A 20,024-nucleotide genomic window follows, 5' to 3' on the forward strand; every position below is an offset into this window, starting at 1 on the left:
CCCTGCCAGTCTTCTAGCTTGCTTACTTGCCACATGTGCACTGTACCACCTACCAATAGAAAGGAAAAGATAATGTGCATATTTCCACAAGAGAAATCCCACGCCTGGACCGTCATTGACTGCTGCCATGATTCTAGCCTACGTCACAGCGTCATGTGCGCCTTTTACATCCAACACAAAAACTGCAGTCGTGGTGCTTTGATTGTACTCAGAACTCGGAAATTCTGCCTTCTGAATAGGAAGATGTAGGTAACAGCAGACTGCAGATGAGCTGCATACAGGGCTGGACTGGGACAAAAAATCGTCCCGGGCGTTTTGACTAGAGACTGGCCCACCATTATAGGAAAAATCATAAAGCCTTTGAATGAAAGCAAACGCTGTTGTGACAGTGATGTACACTGTTCTGATGGTATATATGCATCAATCTATCAATCCTGTGTTGTAAGATTCAGATAATTATTTATTAAAAGCTAGACATTTTAAATGAGAATAAGAAAGAAAAGTATTTCTTTGTGCCCACCTCTCCCTGTTAATGCCCGACCTGGCCCCCCTGGCAAAACTTTGCTAGATCCGCCCCTGCACAGTTACCAGCTGTCAGCTGTAGAAAAGGATCCTGGTGTTATTTGTCTCTCAGAAACAGTTCATAACTTCAACTCATTCATGTCACCTAAAAGGTAAACCTGTTTCTCCATCACCTGTTCAGCTCTGATGATTCAGTAAGGACATCTCCTGGTTTCATCTTCATGTTTCCCTCTCACCAGATAAACAAACCGATATCATGACCAGCAGCTATTTTGCAGCTGTGGCTCCAGCAAACATCAGCTGATACTAGAAATTAATATTAAATCAATTCTAACAACAGCTGATCAAGCTTAAACGTGCTGCTGTTGTTTAGCGCGACATCGGCTGGTTTCCTGTTTCTGGCGCAAAGTGGGCGATAAACAAACAAGAGAGCCGATCAGCTGATCATTGATCAGTTTTCATGATTGAAGTAGAAACGGGAGAGAGGGAGGGGGGAGAATGAAAGAAGAAGAGGCAGCTGTGCAGCAAAGACACAGAATAACTCCAGCTTTGTGTCTTTTTCATTGTAGCTGAATTACGGGACAAACTGTTCCTTTTCACCTCAATAAGAAACGCGTAATATTTTCTCTGAATACCAGACGGGACGGTTGGCAACTCTAATAACTTATGAACAAAATAAAGTTCAACATCATTAACTTCATAGCACCCACCCAGCTGTATAGAAACTCCGTCATGCTAGCTAGTACGCAGTACGGAAAAAGTCAGAATAACGAAAATAAACTCCACCTAAACTTGGTTCATATCTGACCCAGATAGACTGCAGGTCATAACTCCTTACCTGAAGTTCAGTTCACACTTGGACCGGCGGCCGCCTCGGGTCTCTTTCCCTTCTGCATCCCCTTTCCCTCATCCACCTGCTGCCTCCACCACTTGCTAATGTTACAGAATCTGTGGAAGCTCCGCGATAGCAACCACACGAAGTAACGAGTAACGATCCTATCTAAATCCCAGTAACGACTAACGCGTCCCTGATTTTGGCATAATAACTAGTTACCGTGCTCGTTACCACAATAATAACGTAGTTACTGTAACGTGTTACTTAATAACGCGTTAGTCCCAACACTGGTGATGAGTGCTGATGATCAACTCTTTACTTTTCAATATAAAGCACATTAACTGTTGTTGTGATTTAATGGTATAAAAATAAGATTGAAAATGATAAAACATGAACTGAAATATTGAAACATGGCAACAAAAAGCCTCAAAGATATCAGATCAGAGATGATCAGCGACAACATCCCAGAAATGTCAAACCTGTCCAGGTTTAAAACAAAAACACTCACAGAAATGCTGACTGTCAGTGAAAGAGCAATAATAAATAAATAAATAAATGAAGATTCAAACTCAAAGAACAAACGGGATAATTAAGAAGATCAAATCTCATCACATTTAAAACAGTTTCAGTTCGACAACAACAGTAAAAGAGGAAAATAGAAACACGTAAAAAGATAAAATGAGTGATTAGAACAAGGACAGAAGGAAGTCGTTTTATCCACGAGGACATCGAGCACTTGTGAAATGTTAAACATGGAGCTTCCTGTTTACTTTATAATAAACTTGTTAGTTATCTTAGCTAAATTTTATTTTCATAAATGCAAATACAGTAACAAAAAACCTAATTTTAAACATTACTATAATTATGTTTTATGTTACATAAAATTGATTAGCGGATCACTTAACAAAAAGGCTATGAAAACTATTACTATTTGTAGTAATTACAAATTATTTGAATGTTTGTAATTCTTTATATTACACCCCCTGGCATATGTTAATTTTGTTCTGATTGTATACATGTTCTGTATACTGTTTCTTAATAAAGTTTTATATTTATATAAAAAAAAACAACCAAAAAAACATGGAGCTTCCTGCTGAAGGCCGCCCAAATTCAACATGGCGGATGAGCAATGATTACGAATATGACGGTTAACACGAACAAACAAATAAACAAACACTGACGTTATCTAACTGTGTACCATCAGAGTCAGACTGGGATCGCTCTGAAATCAAACAGTGATAATAAAAAGCTTTCTGCGGTCAGTCTGTTCACTTCCGTCTGTTTCCGCGTCAGCAGCTGAAACTGTCAGCGAGTTTCTACATTTCTGTCAGTTTATTAAAAGAAACATCAGAAAACTGCGTCTTGCTCAGTTACTGTGATAAAAACCAGCTGACAGTGTGATCAGCCGATACTCACCCATCGATCCGGATCGATCAAAATAATCCTTTTAACGTGTTAGAGTCACCGGATCAGCGTTGATCCATCGATATCAGCACAGCCGCTTCATGCAGAAACTTCTTAATGATTTACATTTAAACGTGTTTCTAATCAGATGATTTGTTCTGCTCAGAGTTGAAACTGAACGTAAAAAACAACTGAAACACTTCAGTCTGTCCCAGCTGCCACTGCGCGAGAGGCGGAGCACCGAGGACTGATCCACATCAGTTTCAGTTTTATTTGTCATATGCAAGTTAGCACAGGATCAACATCGCAATGAAATGTATTTGACGAGCAGAAGACAGTCACTCAGCAGCATGATACAGTAGAAAAAAATAAAATAATACAAATAAATAGAAAAATAGTAAAGAGCAAAATATTAATAAGATGTAGTGTTATATATATATATATATATATATATATATATATATATATATATATATATATATATATATATATATATATATATATATGTCCCTCATCCTATTCATGTAGCCCCTTCCGCCGGGGTTACCTGGGGATCCCGCAGGCGAATGGGAACCATGAAGAGGCCGCTAGGAAAGCTGCAACCACCAAGTACCTGCAGAGGGTCAGGCAAGTCCTGAGGAGTCAGCTGAATGGTAAGATCAACACGTACGCCCTGCCCGTGATCAGGTACCCTGCTGGGGTAATAGGCTGGCTAAAGGAGGAGATAGAAGCCACTGACATAAAGACAAGAAAGCTCCTTACCATGCATGGAGGGTTTCACCCCAAGTCCAGCACCCTGAGGCTGTACGCTAAGCGGAAGGAAGGGGGTCGGGGACTGATGAGTGTCAGCACCACAGTCCAGGATGAGACAACGAACATCCAAGAATACATCACGGAGATGGCCCCAACTGACAGCGTGCTCAGTGAATACCTCAGGCAGCAGAAACCCAAGAAAGAGGAGGAAGAGGAGGAACCATCATGGAAGGACAGGCCCCTGCACGGTATGTACCACCGGCAGATAGAGGAGGTGGCTGATATCCAGAAATCCTACCAGTGGCTGGACAAAGCTGGACTGAAAGACAGCACAGAGGCACTAATCATGGCAGCACAAGAACAAGCTCTGAGTACAAGATCCATAGAGGCTGGGGTCTATCACACCAGGCAAGACCCCAGGTGCAGGCTGTGTAAAGATGCCCCAGAGACAATCCAGCACATAACAGCAGGGTGCAAGATGCTAGCAGGCAAGGCATACATGGAACGCCATAACCAAGTGGCCGGCATAGTGTACAGGAACATCTGTGCCGAGTATAATCTGGAAGTCCCGAGGTCAAAATGGGAGATGCCCCCAAGGGTGGTGGAGAATGACCGAGCTAAGATCCTGTGGGACTTCCAGATACAGACGGACAAAATGGTGGTGGCTAACCAACCGGACATAGTGGTGGTAGACAAACAGAAGAAGACGGCCGTAGTGATCGATGTAGCGGTTCCGAATGAAAGCAACATCAGGAAGAAGGAACACGAGAAGCTGGAGAAATACCAAGGGCTCAGAGAAGAGCTCGAGAGGATGTGGAGGGTGAAGGTAACGGTGGTCCCCGTGGTAATCGGAGCACTAGGTGCGGTGACTCCCAAGCTAGGCGAGTGGCTCCAGCAGATCCCGGGAATAACATCGGAGATCTCTGTCCAGAAGAGCGCAGTCCTGGGAACAGCTAAGATACTGCGCAGGACCCTCAAGCTCCCAGGCTTCTGGTAGAGGACCCGAGCTGGAAGGATAAACCGCCCGCAGGGGCGTGCTGGGTGTTTTTATATATATATATATATATATATATATATATATATATATATATATATATATATATATATATATATATATATATTTATTTATTTATTTATTTATTTATTTATTTATTTATTTTAGATGTTCTGACTCTGGCTGATATCTAAAACCTGATTCTGCCACTTTTTTTTTTTAATTCAGATTTTTCAGCTGATGATTAAATTCCACCACATGGGGGTGTAGCTCAGTGGCAGAGCATTTGACTGCAGATCAAGAGGTCTCTGGTTCAATTCCAGATGCCCCCTGTGGGGGGCTCAGTGTGCCCTTCAGTCTCTCTGCTGTAGAGATGATCGTTGGTACTTTCATCTATTGTCTCAATATACAAATCTATGAAATGAGGAGTGTGTGCTGCAGCTTCCCAGAACCCAGAGTGCTGATCTTCACTCAGTAAAGGAATTTTCAGTATTCTGTAACAACAGCCGAGCAGAATTATGAAGACTGTGATAAACAACATTTCTAACATGTTTCCTGTTTCACTGCACAATAACAGACAAGCTGTTTTCATCACACAGCCAGAAACAGCAGCAACATTATTAGAGTTTGTTACAGAGGCGTCACCTTTACTGTAACAGGCTCACAGGAGTCACAGATGTCAGACTGAACTGCAACATAATCGACAGTTTTTAGGAGATGAGTTTTGTTACTGTCACTTGAGTTTGGTCTGTTTGGAGGTCACAGCTGAATCGGTGAGCTTCACAGAGCTGTCCGCCTTCAGACTCGACGGTTTCCTGGATATGAAAAAAACCAGAAGAAGAAGAAAGTCAGGTGACATAAAACACTTAAAGCTAAAAAAGAGAAACCTCCAGAGCAGCAATGTCAAACTGCTTTAGTGGCCACCTCTCTCTATCTCTGAGCCAGTCTCAACTTTTAAAAACATGTTTTTAATAACTAGTTTACTTTGATGCTGCTGAGGCTTCACTGACAGGTGGATGCTGACACATGTGTCCAGTCGCCCTGCTACGCCTCCATGGTTGTGCCATATTTATCAGTGTGATGCTCAGATTACGTGTTTGTTTGTTCTACAGTTTATGGATGCAGTTTGCTGTGGGGACAAGATAAGTCAGCACAACAACCTCTCATTGCTTCAACACAGCGAAGGCTACGACACAAACACTGAGGCTCTGTCCCTCTTTTATATACAGTCTATGAACTGAACTACTTAAATAGGAGGATGTTGTCTACCTGATATCTAAACTGATGAAGGAATGGAGAGTTTAAATGTTAGTTGTAAACAGCTATATCATATAATAAACGCAGCTGTAGCTGTGATCAGACATTATGGTGGCCCCTAGAGACAAAGCACGTACAAACTCCAAAACACAACAGAAGTGCTCCAGGACGCTAGGGGCAGTGTTGAGCTCGATTTGCAAAATAAACGGCAAGTTTGTCTGTATGGGACGGTCTAGTCTCCGTCGCGCTTCCCAGGTTGCCTAGCAACCATGATACTAACCGCTGGAAACGTGTCATACAACTTTGTTTGACAGAAATGAAGGAAAACATATTTTGTTCATTTGTTTGTTTGTTTCTACAAGAGCTTTGTGTGATTTGATGAGTATCTGAGGCTGAGACCACAGGACAGTAAAACATGATTGTTGGGCTTCATTTCTGTACTGAACAGTCATTTAAGATTAGTTAGTAAATAAAAATTAGCTAAGATTGTTCATGAGACTAAAGTCATATCACTTTGGTAATGTAAATATAATATGGCCAATATTATAGTTATTATATTAATCATTATTAGCTATTACAGCAGTGAACATGAACTCTGTGTCAAATACTGAGCCTCAGTACAGATTCAAGTTGCAGTTATTTATATGTCTTATCACCTTAAATCTTCACTCAAAGACAAGTATCTTTGACAGTGCATATATATGTGTATCATATATAAGAGACAAATGTTGTTCCTTCAGTATGTTGGCATTACTAAATTTGGCTCATTGCTTACATATGTGTGTAAAAAGAAATTATATGAGCTGTGATAACTGTTTCTGATAGAATGAAGAGTAGACTGATATATTAAATATTCCTTTATTGGGTGAGAAAATCCGACCATGTCATAACTGCTTTAAGTCACACAGAATAGATATCAGAGCCTTAAACAGGCTGACGTCTGCTAAATGGGTCAAACTGGGCAGAAAGTCTACAAACACATAACATCCTTATAGAATATGATGTAACACTATAGATCAACTTAGCTCAGAATATATAAAGCATATAAACAATTACAGTAATATGATGCAACAAACACAGCAGTGCTACTGATCCAAAATACTCAAAGCTTCATAGAACTGAAACAAACATTTATTTTAGCTCCATTCAGCTGCTGATACATACTTTAGGTTTCTGAATATTAAACTTGTTGCTGCCTTTCATAGTGTTTAACTTGAAGGCCCTGAGTACTTTCTCCCACACTGAAAACACTGGGATGATAACATTATTTGAACATTGCCTAATAAGACTGATTCAGGACAGACAGTTAGTTATGTTAAACTTTCCTAGCAGTCCTTCACAAACAGGGAACAGTCTGTCTATTCTCTCCATCTGTCAGCTGCTGCTGGCTCTTCCTCCTCCTCTTCCTCACACACTGCTGAGTTTGTCCTGGTGGATCATCAGGGGTGCAAAGCCTCACAGATGATGTGCAGCAGTGGGTCCCTCAGTCTGTCCTCACTCTGGACACTTGCAGTCGTCACACATGGAAATCAAATGTGTGATAAGCTGCAGGATTCAAACACAAGTGTAACTTATAAACACATGTTCATACTTTTATTCCACAATCAGAGAGAAAGAAACAGAGAGAGAGTGCAGGACAGACACACAGGTGACAGTCTCAGGTGTACACACTGCTACAAACAGGAGGATTTAGTGTTATTACGAGTGCTGAACAAGAAGAGTCCCAGATGGTACAGTGGACACATGTGTGACTGCTGTGATTAAAGCATCTTTCTTTCAGCTTAACGAGTGAACCGTCAGCTCGTTCAAACACACGTTAAAGTCCGTTTGGCTCGACACCACCGAACAGAGGCAGCAATATAACATAGCTAACATTAACAGTGCAGTGAATCCTGCTTGTGCCGTGATATTCAGGACTGCAAACCGAGCAGCATCACTGACTTTCAGCTTGTTGTGTTTGTGGATATATGACTGACTTTAATTATCCATAAAATCATCACATTCTCTGTAAGATTAAAGTCAACTATTGAACAGCGTATATTTTGGAGTAAAGGCTTTAAAACAAAGTTAGTTTGTTTGCGCATAAATAAGTGACATAATATTCAGTACTTACTTCTGAAAGTTTACTCTTCGGCCGCTCCGCTTCCGCCGTTTTTTTTCGGCAAAATTATCCACACCCACCGCCGCGCTATGAAATCTGGGATATGTTGGGCCATGAAGGCTACACCGACCCATCCTTAAAATTCAGGGAAATGAAGGACGCATTTGAGGGCCGCATTTCGAGCAGCCTTCGAATTGGGACAGCCTTCGTCGCATCGCTGTGACGTAATCGGCCTTAAAATGCGGCCTTTAAGGCTGCAGACCCCAAATCCGGTCATTGGTACATCCTGGCTTGTGTAGTTACTGGGTAACAAAAGCTCAAGACAGCCCCGAGCGTCCTGGAGCACTTCCGTTGTGTTTTGGGGTTTGCAAGTGTTTTGGAGTTTGTACGTGCTTTGTCTCTAGGGGCCACCGTACGTTCCCGGCTTGTAACCAGCGCGCTCTGCCGTCAAGGGTGAGGATTGGTTAATGGTCATCATGTGACTGATGTAAGTCAGATCCTTTTATTTTGCAACATTGTCATTAATAGTTAAATGTTATTATTGAGAGGCACAAGCAGGACTCCACACGCACACATTAAAAAAAATTAAAATGCCTCAGCAAAAAGGCACTTGGTGAACCAATCAGGAAAGGGGCAGATGCTCATGACGTGTTTAATATATAGGGCTTTGGAGTTGACGTCACGCCGCAGTGCATTGTGGGATCGCGGCGCCATGTCAGAAGGCCACAAATCAAAACAAACACACTGTGTTGGAAGCAGGACTGCCAGAACCATACTTAAAATCAGCGCAAAAGACAAAGGGCTGTATCGAGACCGATTGCGCCCAGACGCCAAGAGACGGTACTTGGAAAAAATAGCATGCATCGGTAATGTGGACCCGTATGAAATAAGGCAGTGGAGCGGTATCTTCGTGTACCTTGTCTGTGGAGTCAGTGCATACACGGCGAATCATTTTCGGAATTATAAATTCCTGGAGGCGCACATCTGATTCACAAACGGTTGGGTACAAGATTTGGCCGTTTTTAAGCCTCCACGTTGTGAGTACGTTGACCATATGACCAAGATACAGCCAGAGGTTGCCAGCTGTGCGTTGCCATGTAAATAGTTTGCTTTTCATGTGTATGTACTTGCTAAGTACATGTGAACAGATCTTGAATAAAAAGATAAACATACTTTTCTTTCCTGTTTCATATTTCTGGTTTGCCTGCAATAATTCCAAATAATAAGCTACTCCGTCAACATGACGTGGCTCTGCAGCATCACACATTAGGATGTTTTATCTAATTATCTATGACCTCAGCGCATTCAAAATAACACTAAAAGCCTATTAAGCGAGATATGAATTTATTTAGAACTCACTGGAAAGAAAATTCCGCGAGCAAACCAACAAAAGATTGGGGATGGCAGTGAAGTTGATATCTGCTCGTCTGACCGCTGCAATCCAAGCCTGACGTCTTCGTTTCGGATACATGAGATCCCTCACGTTGCCTCCAGGAGGGGAAACGATGAAAAGTGAGCCCGTTTTCCAGCTTCTTGCTTCCCTATCGTGTGATCTAACGTTGCAACCGACAACACAGCACATACGAACCATAGCTGACGCTTCCGTGCGCTTTGTTTGGCCTACTGTCATGGCGGGAGGTGGCATCACGCTCCAAAGCCCTATAATTATAACTTATTTCAATTAAATTCACAATATGGCAAAATGTGACAAGCTAGTATAACAAAGAAAAGTTGCCAAAAAATACCACGAGGACATTCATCTCATAAAAAAAGAAACATCTACTAAACATTGCAAGCAAGTAGGAACCACAGGATGCTGGAAAGCTGCTCGGTCTCAGAGATGGAGAGATAAACACTCCTGTCTCATCTATTCCCTGCTTCTGTTTTCATGTTAGTGTGAAGTGTTTTTGTTTGTTTGTTTGTTTTTGTGGGGTTTGTGTTTGTATATGTCTGTATTTTTGTATTTAGGATATTTCTGTTTTGCTTAATTTTATTTAGTATAACTTTGAATAAACCAAAGAACAGTGTCTTAAAATCAGTCAATTATCTTGATGAACAACTCTTATTCTCCATGTGATGAATTAATTCATTTAATCATTTTTACATTTTCTGTGATTTGTTTTTACTTATAAACTGCATTCTTCCATGTTTACTAAAAATCCTCCATATTAACCAAAGAATTAAAAAATAGTTTTTTAATAAGATGCCACCTGCAAGAATTACTTAAAAAATGACAGGATAAAAACATCATATAGAGGATTTTATAACAACTGATAAAAGTGAACATTAAAGAAAAAACCCCCACAAAGATGTTTTCTTTAGAAAATAAAAATACAAGGTTAAACATGATCCTGAAAATAAGAATTTAAATTTAAGTCAAATATCTGCTGATTGTAAATTGTTTATGAATCAACCTTAAGATCAGTCAGACGAACCAAAGATTCTGTTGTGCTCGTATGTAAAAATAATGTAGTACAGACTCTCCTTTAACGCACCAGCAGTTACATCTGCATTCTCGTACTCCAAACGTAGCATTTTGTGCTGAAATATTACAAATTGTATTAAATGCACAGAAAATCATTTGTCTGTGTAGCTGAAATCTGACAATTTTAATCAGCTCATAAAACGCTGCAGGAAGAGTCATTTAGAGGTTTTTCTATGAACTCTGTGATCTCCTTTTTTATGATTTTTCTGCAGGTTTTATTTTTCATCCTCGATGTTTGCAATCTTCCTTTGGTCCTTGTGTTTTGTCTGCAAATCTCTGATTTTTGTCAGATTTCCTCTCTTCTTAGACAGACATACTTATATTTATTTAATACTAAATATTTCTAATTACAGCAAGCATGCAAATATCTAATAAACTTCTTCTATTGTTTAATACACTGGTGCCTGCAATAATAAAATATACCAAAAAATTAAACAGCGTTTCAAATATTTTCTAAAACCTTAAGTTACATGGCAGCAATTCATCCCACATGCATCATTGACATCATATAAGTTACAAAATGAAACACAATCCTGAAAATATAAAAGATAAATCAAGAATTCCATCTGTAATTGTAAAATGTTTACAAACTGACCATAAAATATATCTCTTTATCTCAACTTTTAATGTACAGAAAATCTTTTATTCAGCTGAGCTCTGTCACAAAAAGTAGAAAAAAAATCTCATGAAATGCTGCAGAGAGATGTATCACCCAGAAGTTTTTGTATTAGCTCACTTGTGTGTTCTTTCTTCCTCTCCTCACGCTCCTTATTCAGATTTTCCTCCATCTCCTTGAGTTTCTGGTCTCTTTCATGCTGTAATATTTTCTTCTCTTCTTCCAATCTTTTTTTGATGGCGTCCTTTTCTTCCTCATGTTTTCTTTCTAGCTCCTCTCTCTCTCTCTTCATTTCTTCTTCCTTCTCTTCCGCATTCTCTCCTTTTCCTTCTTTATTGCTGCTTCAGCTTCTTCCAGCATCTCATTGGTGAAGCAGTTTCCTCCATTGTCCTTCACCATGGTGTCAATCTTTGTTATCAGCTCAGTCACTTGTTGGCGGTTCTCTTTGTCTGCATTATTGAACACATGGTATCTTCCTCCACAGTCAGAGATCAGCTTCTTAAAGGAATCATCACATCCACTTTCAATATAATCTTCAGAGGATATTTCGTCACGTTCTAGTAAATCTCCTCCAGTAAAAAGAATGATGGTGAACTTTTCTGAATTCGGCCCAAATCCTTCTTTTATGAGTTTTAATGTCTCCTTCTCCTCTGCTGTGAGACGACCAATTTTTAACACCAGCAGGAAGACGTGTGGTCCTGGAGCCAGAAGACTGACACATCTCACCAACTCCTCATGAACTTCTTCGTGTGACAGAGTTGTGTCAAACAGACCAGGAGTGTCGACCACAACAACCGGACGGCCGTCCACCTCACCGTGTTCTTTCTGACAGTATTTGGTGACTGATGTTTGACTTGCCATGACTTTAAACTCTCTCCTTCCTAGAATTGTGTTTCCTGATGAGCTCTTTCCACTGCTGGTCTTTCCTATCAGCACAATCCTGAGAGGCTCCGTGTTCTGCTTCTCTTCATCACCTGCAAACACATGAATTTCTTTAAATGTGAACAGTTTATAAGTAGATGTAAGAATATAATGTCGAACATGATTAATGATTAAAAAAAAAAACTATTCAATTACTTACGAGTGACCATATTTTTAGTTATCAGATCAATCTGGGCTCGAGCAAATGTTACAGCTGTGTAGCAGCATGGTTTGTTTGTACATCTCATCTGCTCCACAGTGTCCAACAACTGTGGGAGCTGCCGTTTCTCTTTGATGTTGATAACAACAAATCTTCCTCCACAGCTCTCACAGAGCTCCTGGATGTTCTTGTTTTGCTTTAGAAAGTTAAGAACATCTGGATCTGTAGGATCTGAGTCCACAGTGAACAGAATCATGGTGAAGTTATTGACTTGAGAGCTGAATGTGTTCTGGATGGTCTCTAACTCTCCCTTGTCTTCATCAGTGAGGGGAGCCACAGGTAGGACCAGGATGAAGGCATGGACACCCTCAGGATCACAGAGGGAGATACACCTGAGTGATTCCTCCATCACTGCCTCCTGAGGTTTTCCATACAAGGCAGGCAGCTCCACCAGGGAAACCCAACGTCCACACACCTCTCCCTGATGTTCCAGGTTCACACTGGACATCAGATTGGGTGTAACCTTTTCTTTTAACATAAACATTAACAATAACAGTAACACACAGAGACTCACACAGATCTTCTGTTTTTTATTTTCATTAATTTCTTGTTGCAGTTGTGTTTGTGTTCTCATCAGTTCTTCTTTTAGTTCCTTTTCTTTCTGGTTCCAGCTTTTCTGTAGCAGATTAAACTCTTTTCTGTGTGCTTCCTCTTTCTGCATTTCTTCTTCATGCTGTTGCACCAGTTTTGAATTTAGAGCTTCAAGGTCTGTCGTATATTTAATTGTAAAATGATTAAATTCTTCTGTTTGTTTTCTGGCCTCCTCTTCATATTTCTTCCTCATGTCCTCCATTTGTTTCTTGTAGTTTTCCACTAATTCATTCTGTTCTTTTTCTTCCAGCTCTCGTCTGATTTGATCTCCTTCTTTTCTTGTTATTTTCATATTTTTCTCTTTCCTGCTTAAACTCTTCTTGGAGCTTTTTCTGCTTTTCTTCCTCCTCCTGACGTATTCTTTCAATTTCCCTGGACTGGTTTTCCTGCCACTCTTTTTCTTTCCTCTCCCAGTCCTCTTGTTTTTCTTGCTTTGTCTTCTCTGCAGTGAGGACGAGGAAGCTTTCTTTGTTTTCTTGCAGCATGTCTTCAATCTTCTCCATTAACACTTTGTGCTCATTGGTAAACATGTTGTAGTGTCTTCCATCACAGTCCTGAAGGATCTTGTTCACAGAGACGCTTGTTTCTTTCCACTGATGTCTGTACGTGCTGATGATCATCGAGTGTTTAAAGGAATCTTCTCCAAACAGACTCAGGATGAACTTCAGAGTTTTTCTGTTCTCCTCAGTGAAATCAGAAGGTTTGACCAACAGCAGCAGAACGTTTGGTCCAGGAGGACAGAGACTCACACAGCTCTTCATCTCCTCTCTCACTCTCTCCACAGACAGACTGAACATGTTGGGAGTTTTCACCACTGTTACTGGTTTTTCTTTCCACGCTCCACGAGCATCTTCACAGTGTTTAGCTGGAGAAATATTTCTGAACTGAAAAGAATTTTTCTTTGTGATGAAGTTTCCAAGTGTCGTCTTTTCTTCCTCGTTTTTCCCAAACAGCACAATCCTGAGTCCACGAGCTGCCAAACAACAAGGAATAAGAAGAGTTTAGTGATGCGCTCATCAGCGTCTTAACATGATACATCTCAATATATCAATAATCAAATAAATAACCAGTAATTAAAACACTTTTTAAGACACACAAGACTGATTTTTCCATCTGAACTTATTTTAATTTCGCTGTATCTTTCTGTTTGCAGATCTCCCCATCATTTCACATTCGGGGGACACAGAAGCAAGAGCCCAGCACAGAAGGACGATGTATTAATAACAACAAATGACTTTACTGGAGGTGGGTTGCAAAGTGGTTTGTGTGAGATTATCTTTTGGGAGACTCCTGTTTCATTTCCTGTCAAAAAAACCAAAAACTTGCTGGTTGAAGAAAATTAACTTTAAGTCAAAATTTGCCAGGGGTATAAATAATTATGGGCTTGACTGTATACTCACATATACTATCCACATTTACAGTGGAGTGTTTATATAGTGGATAGCAGTTCACGTCTGGCATGCACACCCACACCTGTGTTAACTGCTGGTTTGCAGACTTTCTGACTCACTTTGGCCATAAAACTGACAAAGGGACCCAAATTAGTGATGGATGGAAGAGCGGTTTGCAAGAAGTTAGTGTAGGATCCTGTGTGTTATAAGTGGAAGATTAAAAGAAAGACCAAAGGATGAAAGGGGACCTGATGGCAGTAGGGAGGGGGGGGGGGGGGGTCGCTGATCCTATACAAGTCCTATATATATATATATATATATATATTAGGGGTGCAACGATACAGAAAATTCACGGTTCGGTTCGGTTCGATACTTTGGTGTCACGGTTCGATATTTTTTCGATACAAAAAAATGTTCATGCCTTTTTATTAATTTGTCATTTATTAAATTTTCACAGCACATTCTGCACCACATCTCTGTGCGTTCATCATTTGTTTGAAGCCAGCTCACCTCCTGCAACCACTTTTCCGAGAATACGCGCTTCTTTTGTGGTTCGGACTCCTGACATTTCTTTGGAGGTGGAGGAACATCACAGTAATTGCTTAAAGGAGCTTCTTCGACATCTTTAAGAGTTCTAAACAAATGTCTGTCCTCCGCCTGAAAATCTTATGTACGCAAACACACGTTGCAACTTCTTATCTTGTGCAGGTTTTTATTTTGACAGCGAATGCGCACCTGCGGACCACTTATGTGCAGCCCTGGTTATTTAGCTCGTCATATTGCAGCCACAGAAATTCTTTTGTCCATGAAACCATAAAGCTGCACTTTCTTTTTGTCTTATAGTCTGATTTGTCATAACTTTTCCGTTTTGTCACTTCTTCACGCTGACCTGTCTTATTTGGCTCAGCAGAACTAAAATATATATCCTGCTGCTTTTACACACGCACTAACATAACGCTCAGCGATTCTCTGCGCGATCAACCTCTCACATGTTTAAGCTGCGGAGATTTCACTTGTCATGTTTGCATAGTAAGCTAACGATTGATAAGACGATGGCAGAGGAATTGGTGCGCAAATTATCATCACTCACCAATCAGTACTGTCGCTCTCTATACACAGTTCACGCGATTGCAAAGTGAAAGCAGAAAACAAGCGCAAATTCAAACGCGATTTCAGTATGTCACATATTGACAGTGGCCGATGCCAATGACATAATTACCCAGATACATTTCCGAAAGAATGCAAAAGCATTGACATAGATTTTTCCTTCCTACGATAGGCCGACGGGCAGGGCAGAGATAGATTTTGGTAGCCCGACTGGAAAAAAGCCCCAGGACGTCGGGCTAGCGATTTTGCGAGCCCTGTATCTGATTGAGGAATCACTCATCTTTGGAAAAGAGAGTTTATTATGGAGAAATGTCTCTTTCCAAAATAAAAGCTATACTATACGCTTCTTCTGGGCTTCCCACTAGTGCTGTCAGCGTTAATCTGAAATGACATTAATGTCACAACACGGCAAATCTCCGTTAACGAGCTACCGCGGATTGCCTCATGAGTGGGGCTGGAAGACGTCAACACATTAACGAGCTAACTGCGCTAACACACTAGTTCCCACCAATTGAGCATTGCTGGCACATCCAACATACTGTTTTACTTTTGTCCATGACACGCTTACCTTCAGGGTCATACGTCACATGAAAACCAAAATAGTTCCAAACGCCAGATCTGAATGAGGGTGGGGGAGGTTCAATTTGCCATGTTGCAACTAGCCTAGCTTCTGTCTCGCTAGCTTGCCCTGCGCTCAGTGAATCTGTGTTCGACTACTCCGCCTAGGCTGCACTGTCGAGCGCAGATCCACTGAGCGCTCAACACAGACAGCATCGTCAGAAGGAAAGTTGATAAAATAAATTAAAAATGTTGTATCGTTCGATACATATGCGTACCGAACCGAAAGCACTGTATCGAACGGTTCGATATCGATACGAGTATCGTTGCACCCCTAATATATATATATATATATTTTTTTTTTTTTTTTAATTTCTTTTTTTTTTTGTCCACCTCTGGCAGTTGTGCCAGAGGTGCATATACATGTATGCCTTATATTGGAAAATAAAATGTGTTTATGAAATCTGTAAATCACTGTATTGAGTTGTCTGTGAAGGTTCTCAGTCATCCAGGTCATCGTAGTCAAAGGAGCTTGCAAAGAAAAGTGTCTGAACTTCTTTAAGTTACTTGAAGATGTTTCACCTTCATCTGAGAAGCTTCTTCAGTTCTAAGGTCAAATGGTGGAGAGTCCCAGATTTAAACCTAGTGGCAGTTTCCCCCCACAGAGGGACAAAAGGACCCCCTGATGATCCTCTAATCGCTGAGCCAAGGTGTGAAACTGGGTTTGGGTCCCAATCAGCCAGAGTTCAGGTGAGCTCTTTGTGAAACCTGGCCCCACCTTATCATGCGAATTCCTGAGGTCAGATGACCCAGGGTGTGAGTGGGCGTTAAGGCGTCTGGGGAGGGAACTCAAAACTGGATTATAGATGGCAGTCTGATTGTCTGATTTTGTCCTGCACATTGAAATCTGAGGCAGTGTTTGTTGTTGCCGGGGATTTTAATCACTGCAACCTCAGGACTGTGCTCATGAGGTTACATCAATATGTGGGAACATCACGTCTATAGCAATGTAAGGGGCGCAAACAAGGCAGTGCCTCGCCCGCACTCTGGACATTTCTGTGTTCCTCTGTCCAGCATACAGGCAGCTCCTCAAACGAGCCCCCCCCCCCCCCCCCCCCCCCCCCCCCCAGTGAAAAATGGTAGATGGCCTGTATTTGTATAGCACTTTACTTAGTCACTACACTACATTCAGTCATCCACCCATTCACACACACATTCAAACGCTAAAATTACTAAAGTTTGGAGCGAAGAGATCTGATTTGGTGCTTCAGGACTGCTTTGATGTTACAAACTGGGGTGTGTTTAAGAGTGCTGGCGTAAGAGAGGAGAGTTCTGTGGATTTAGAGGAATATGCATCAGTGGTTACCAGCTACATCAGCACATGCATTGACAATATTGTCCCCACCAAGCACTACACACATATCCAAATCAGAAACCATGGTTGAACTCTCAGGTATGTTCCATGCTACATGCACGCTCCACTGCATTTGCCTCTGGTGACGCTGTGGGGAACAAAAAGGCCAGATATGACCTGCGTAGATCCATCAGGGAAGCCAAGAGGCAATACAGACCGAAGCTGGAAGGACACTACAACAGCTCAGATTTCCGACGCATGTGGCAGGGCCTTCAACAAATTACTGATTTCCAGCAGAGGAGCAGCAGGGTCACAGTCAGCTCCAACACGCTACCAGATGAGCTGAATAAGTTCTACACCTCAACACCAACCAACACAGAGTGATTCTACCAGCAGAGGCAGCACGGAGCTCTTCACTCACTGTGGCTTCAACTGAGGTATGGAAGGTTCTGAGGAGGACTAACCCCCGAGAAGCAGCCGGCCCTGACAACATCCCTGGACGTGCTTTTAGGGTCTGCTCTTCAGAGCTCGCTGAGGTGTTTACAGACATTTTCAGTTTGTCCCTCACCCAGTCAGCTGTGCCCACCAGTCCACCACCATAGCGCCCCTCCCCAAGAAAAACAACATAATCTGTTTGAATTATTAGACTAATATCTGGAAACTCCAGTATTTTGTTCCTATTGGATGGGAAAATATACTGATATTTGTCTGTGTGGTACAATTTCTCACATTTGCTCAATCCACCACGAACGTTGAGGCATTTTCTTCATTTCTGTGACTAAACGTTTCACGTTAAAAAGTACTGATTTCATGGCATTGTGTCACTAGTGGTTACTAGTGTTTTTAAATATGGGACTTACTGAACCTATTTATATTTTGTCCTTTTCTCCTGCCAGCAGAAAAGCTCAGAGTACAGAGATAAACATTTAACAAGTAATAAAATGTTTTCCTGAACTCACCAGCAGCTCGAGCAGGATCCATGTTTGCAGGCACTGACGTCTGATGTTTCAGGGTTTGATGTAAACCATCTGCTCCAGTTTCAGATAAATCACAGCTCACATGTTCTCCATTGTTCTCTTTCACAATCTGACCAAAACGTGTCCACAGTTCCAGAGGTTCAAGGTTCTTCTGCTTCACATATCTGTATCTACACATTTTCATCATGGCCTTTAATGGGGGATCTTCCATATAACTTTCACTGGAAGCTAATTGTTCCTCTGTAGGTGTTGATATCAGGACCAGTGAGTGTTCAAATGAATGATCACCAAAGTCTTCCAGGACTGTTTGTAGCCTCAGTCTTTGCTCCTCAGTGAAGTCTTCAGGCTGCAGAAGCAGCAGGAACACATGAGGTCCAGGATCAGAGAGCCTCACACAGGTTTCTATCAACTCTGTCAGTTTGTCCTCAGAGATGTTTGGATGCAGCAGATCTGGAGTGTTGATCAGAACGATTTCTTTCCACCTGCATCGCCCGCTGACCCTCACACAGCAGTCTGGTTCCTCACTGCTGAACACGGCCCCTCCCAGTATGAAGTTCCCCACGTCTCTCCTCTGAGACCAGCTGTTCCCCAGCAGGACAACCCTCAGCTCAGACACTGGCATCAAAACACAACGACAACAGGAAGTCAACAAAAACAGCCAGGATCACTCTAAGATGTTTATTGTCTTAAAATCATGTTTGCTGATCATCAGAGAGGAAACATATGATAAATATGTTGAGGAATCTTCTCCAGAAAAACATTAATACCCATAAAATATACATTAATTTGCAAATGTTAAAAAACAGTCATTCATCAACAAATACATCATGCTATTTCCAAAAAACAGTTTTGATAGTTTGAGAAAGAAACCCTGCAATATTATCTGTGTTTTGAATGAAAAACCACAACAAACTCACACCTGGATTAAACCAACAGGTTCCACTGCAAAATGTCATGCCAACTATGTGTATACAGTATAATTCATTACATGCAAACTCCATGTGCTTCACATAAAAGATGGAAACATAAAGACCAGTGTTGGGACTAACGCGTTATTAAGTAACGCGTTACAGTAACTACGTTATTATTGTGGTAACGAGCACGGTAACTAGTTATTATGCCAAAATCAGGAACGCGTTAGTCGTTACTGGGATTTAGATAGGGTCGTTACTCGTTACTTCGTGTGGTTGCTATCGCGGAGCTTCCACAGATTCTGTAACATTAGCAAGTGGTGGAGGCCAGCAGGGGGTTGAGAGAAAGGGGACGCAAAAGGAAAAGAGACCCGAGGCGACCGCCGGTCCAAGTGTGAACTGAACTTCAGGTAAGAAGTTATGACCTGCAGTCTATCTGGGTCAGATATAAACCAAGTTTAGGTGGAGTTTATTTTCGTTATTCTGACTTTTTCCGTACTGCGTACTAGCTAGCATGACGGAGTTTCTATACAGCTGGGTGGGTGCTATGAAGTTAATGATGTTGAACTTTATTTTGTTCATAAGTTATTAGAGTTGCCAACCGTCCCGTCTGGTATTCAGAGAAAATATTACGCGTTTCTTATTGAGGTGAAAAGGAACAGTTTGTCCCGGACTTCAGCTACAATGAAAAAGGCACAAAGCTGGATTTATTCTGTGTCTTTGCTGCACAGCTGCCTCTTCTTCTCTCATTCTCTCCCCCTCCCTCTCCCGTTTCTACTTCAATCATGAAAACTGATCAATGATCAGCTGATCGGCTCTCTTGTTTGTTTATCGCCCACTTTGCGCCAGAAAGAGGAAACCAGCCGATGTCGCGTTAAACAACAGCAGCACGTTTAAGCTTGATCAGCTGTTGTTAGAATTTATTTAATATTAATTTCTAGTATCAGCTGATGTTTGCTGGAGCCACAGCTGCAAAAAAGCTGCTGGTCATGATGTCGGTTTGGTTATCTGGTGAGAGGGAAACATG

The 20,024-nt window shown here is 41.4% G+C and overlaps 1 protein-coding gene, 1 non-coding gene and 1 pseudogene across 3 annotated transcripts in view; 1 reads left to right on the top strand and 2 right to left on the bottom strand.

The window, feature by feature from the left end:
* Positions 1-20,024, bottom strand: part of LOC146506140 (uncharacterized) — a 41,724-nt gene that overhangs the window by 18,313 nt on the left and 3,387 nt on the right. The window contains 1 exon segment of the mRNA XM_085179943.1: positions 18,069-18,701. Within this exon segment, the coding sequence (XP_085036069.1) occupies positions 18,069-18,701 (633 nt within the window).
* On the top strand, positions 4,769-4,840 carry trnac-gca (transfer RNA cysteine (anticodon GCA)). The gene has a single exon. It is a non-coding gene; the product is annotated as a tRNA-Cys (tRNA).
* Positions 9,768-12,927, bottom strand: LOC146506142 (GTPase IMAP family member 8-like; annotated as a pseudogene). The gene is made up of 2 exons (XR_014877176.1): positions 12,049-12,927; positions 9,768-11,941 (listed from the first exon to the last, which is right to left on the bottom strand). The product of XR_014877176.1 is annotated as a GTPase IMAP family member 8-like (transcript).

This window comes from Neolamprologus multifasciatus, chromosome 12, assembly GCF_963576455.1.
Source record: "Neolamprologus multifasciatus chromosome 12, fNeoMul1.2, whole genome shotgun sequence".
NCBI lineage: Eukaryota > Metazoa > Chordata > Actinopteri > Cichliformes > Cichlidae > Neolamprologus > Neolamprologus multifasciatus.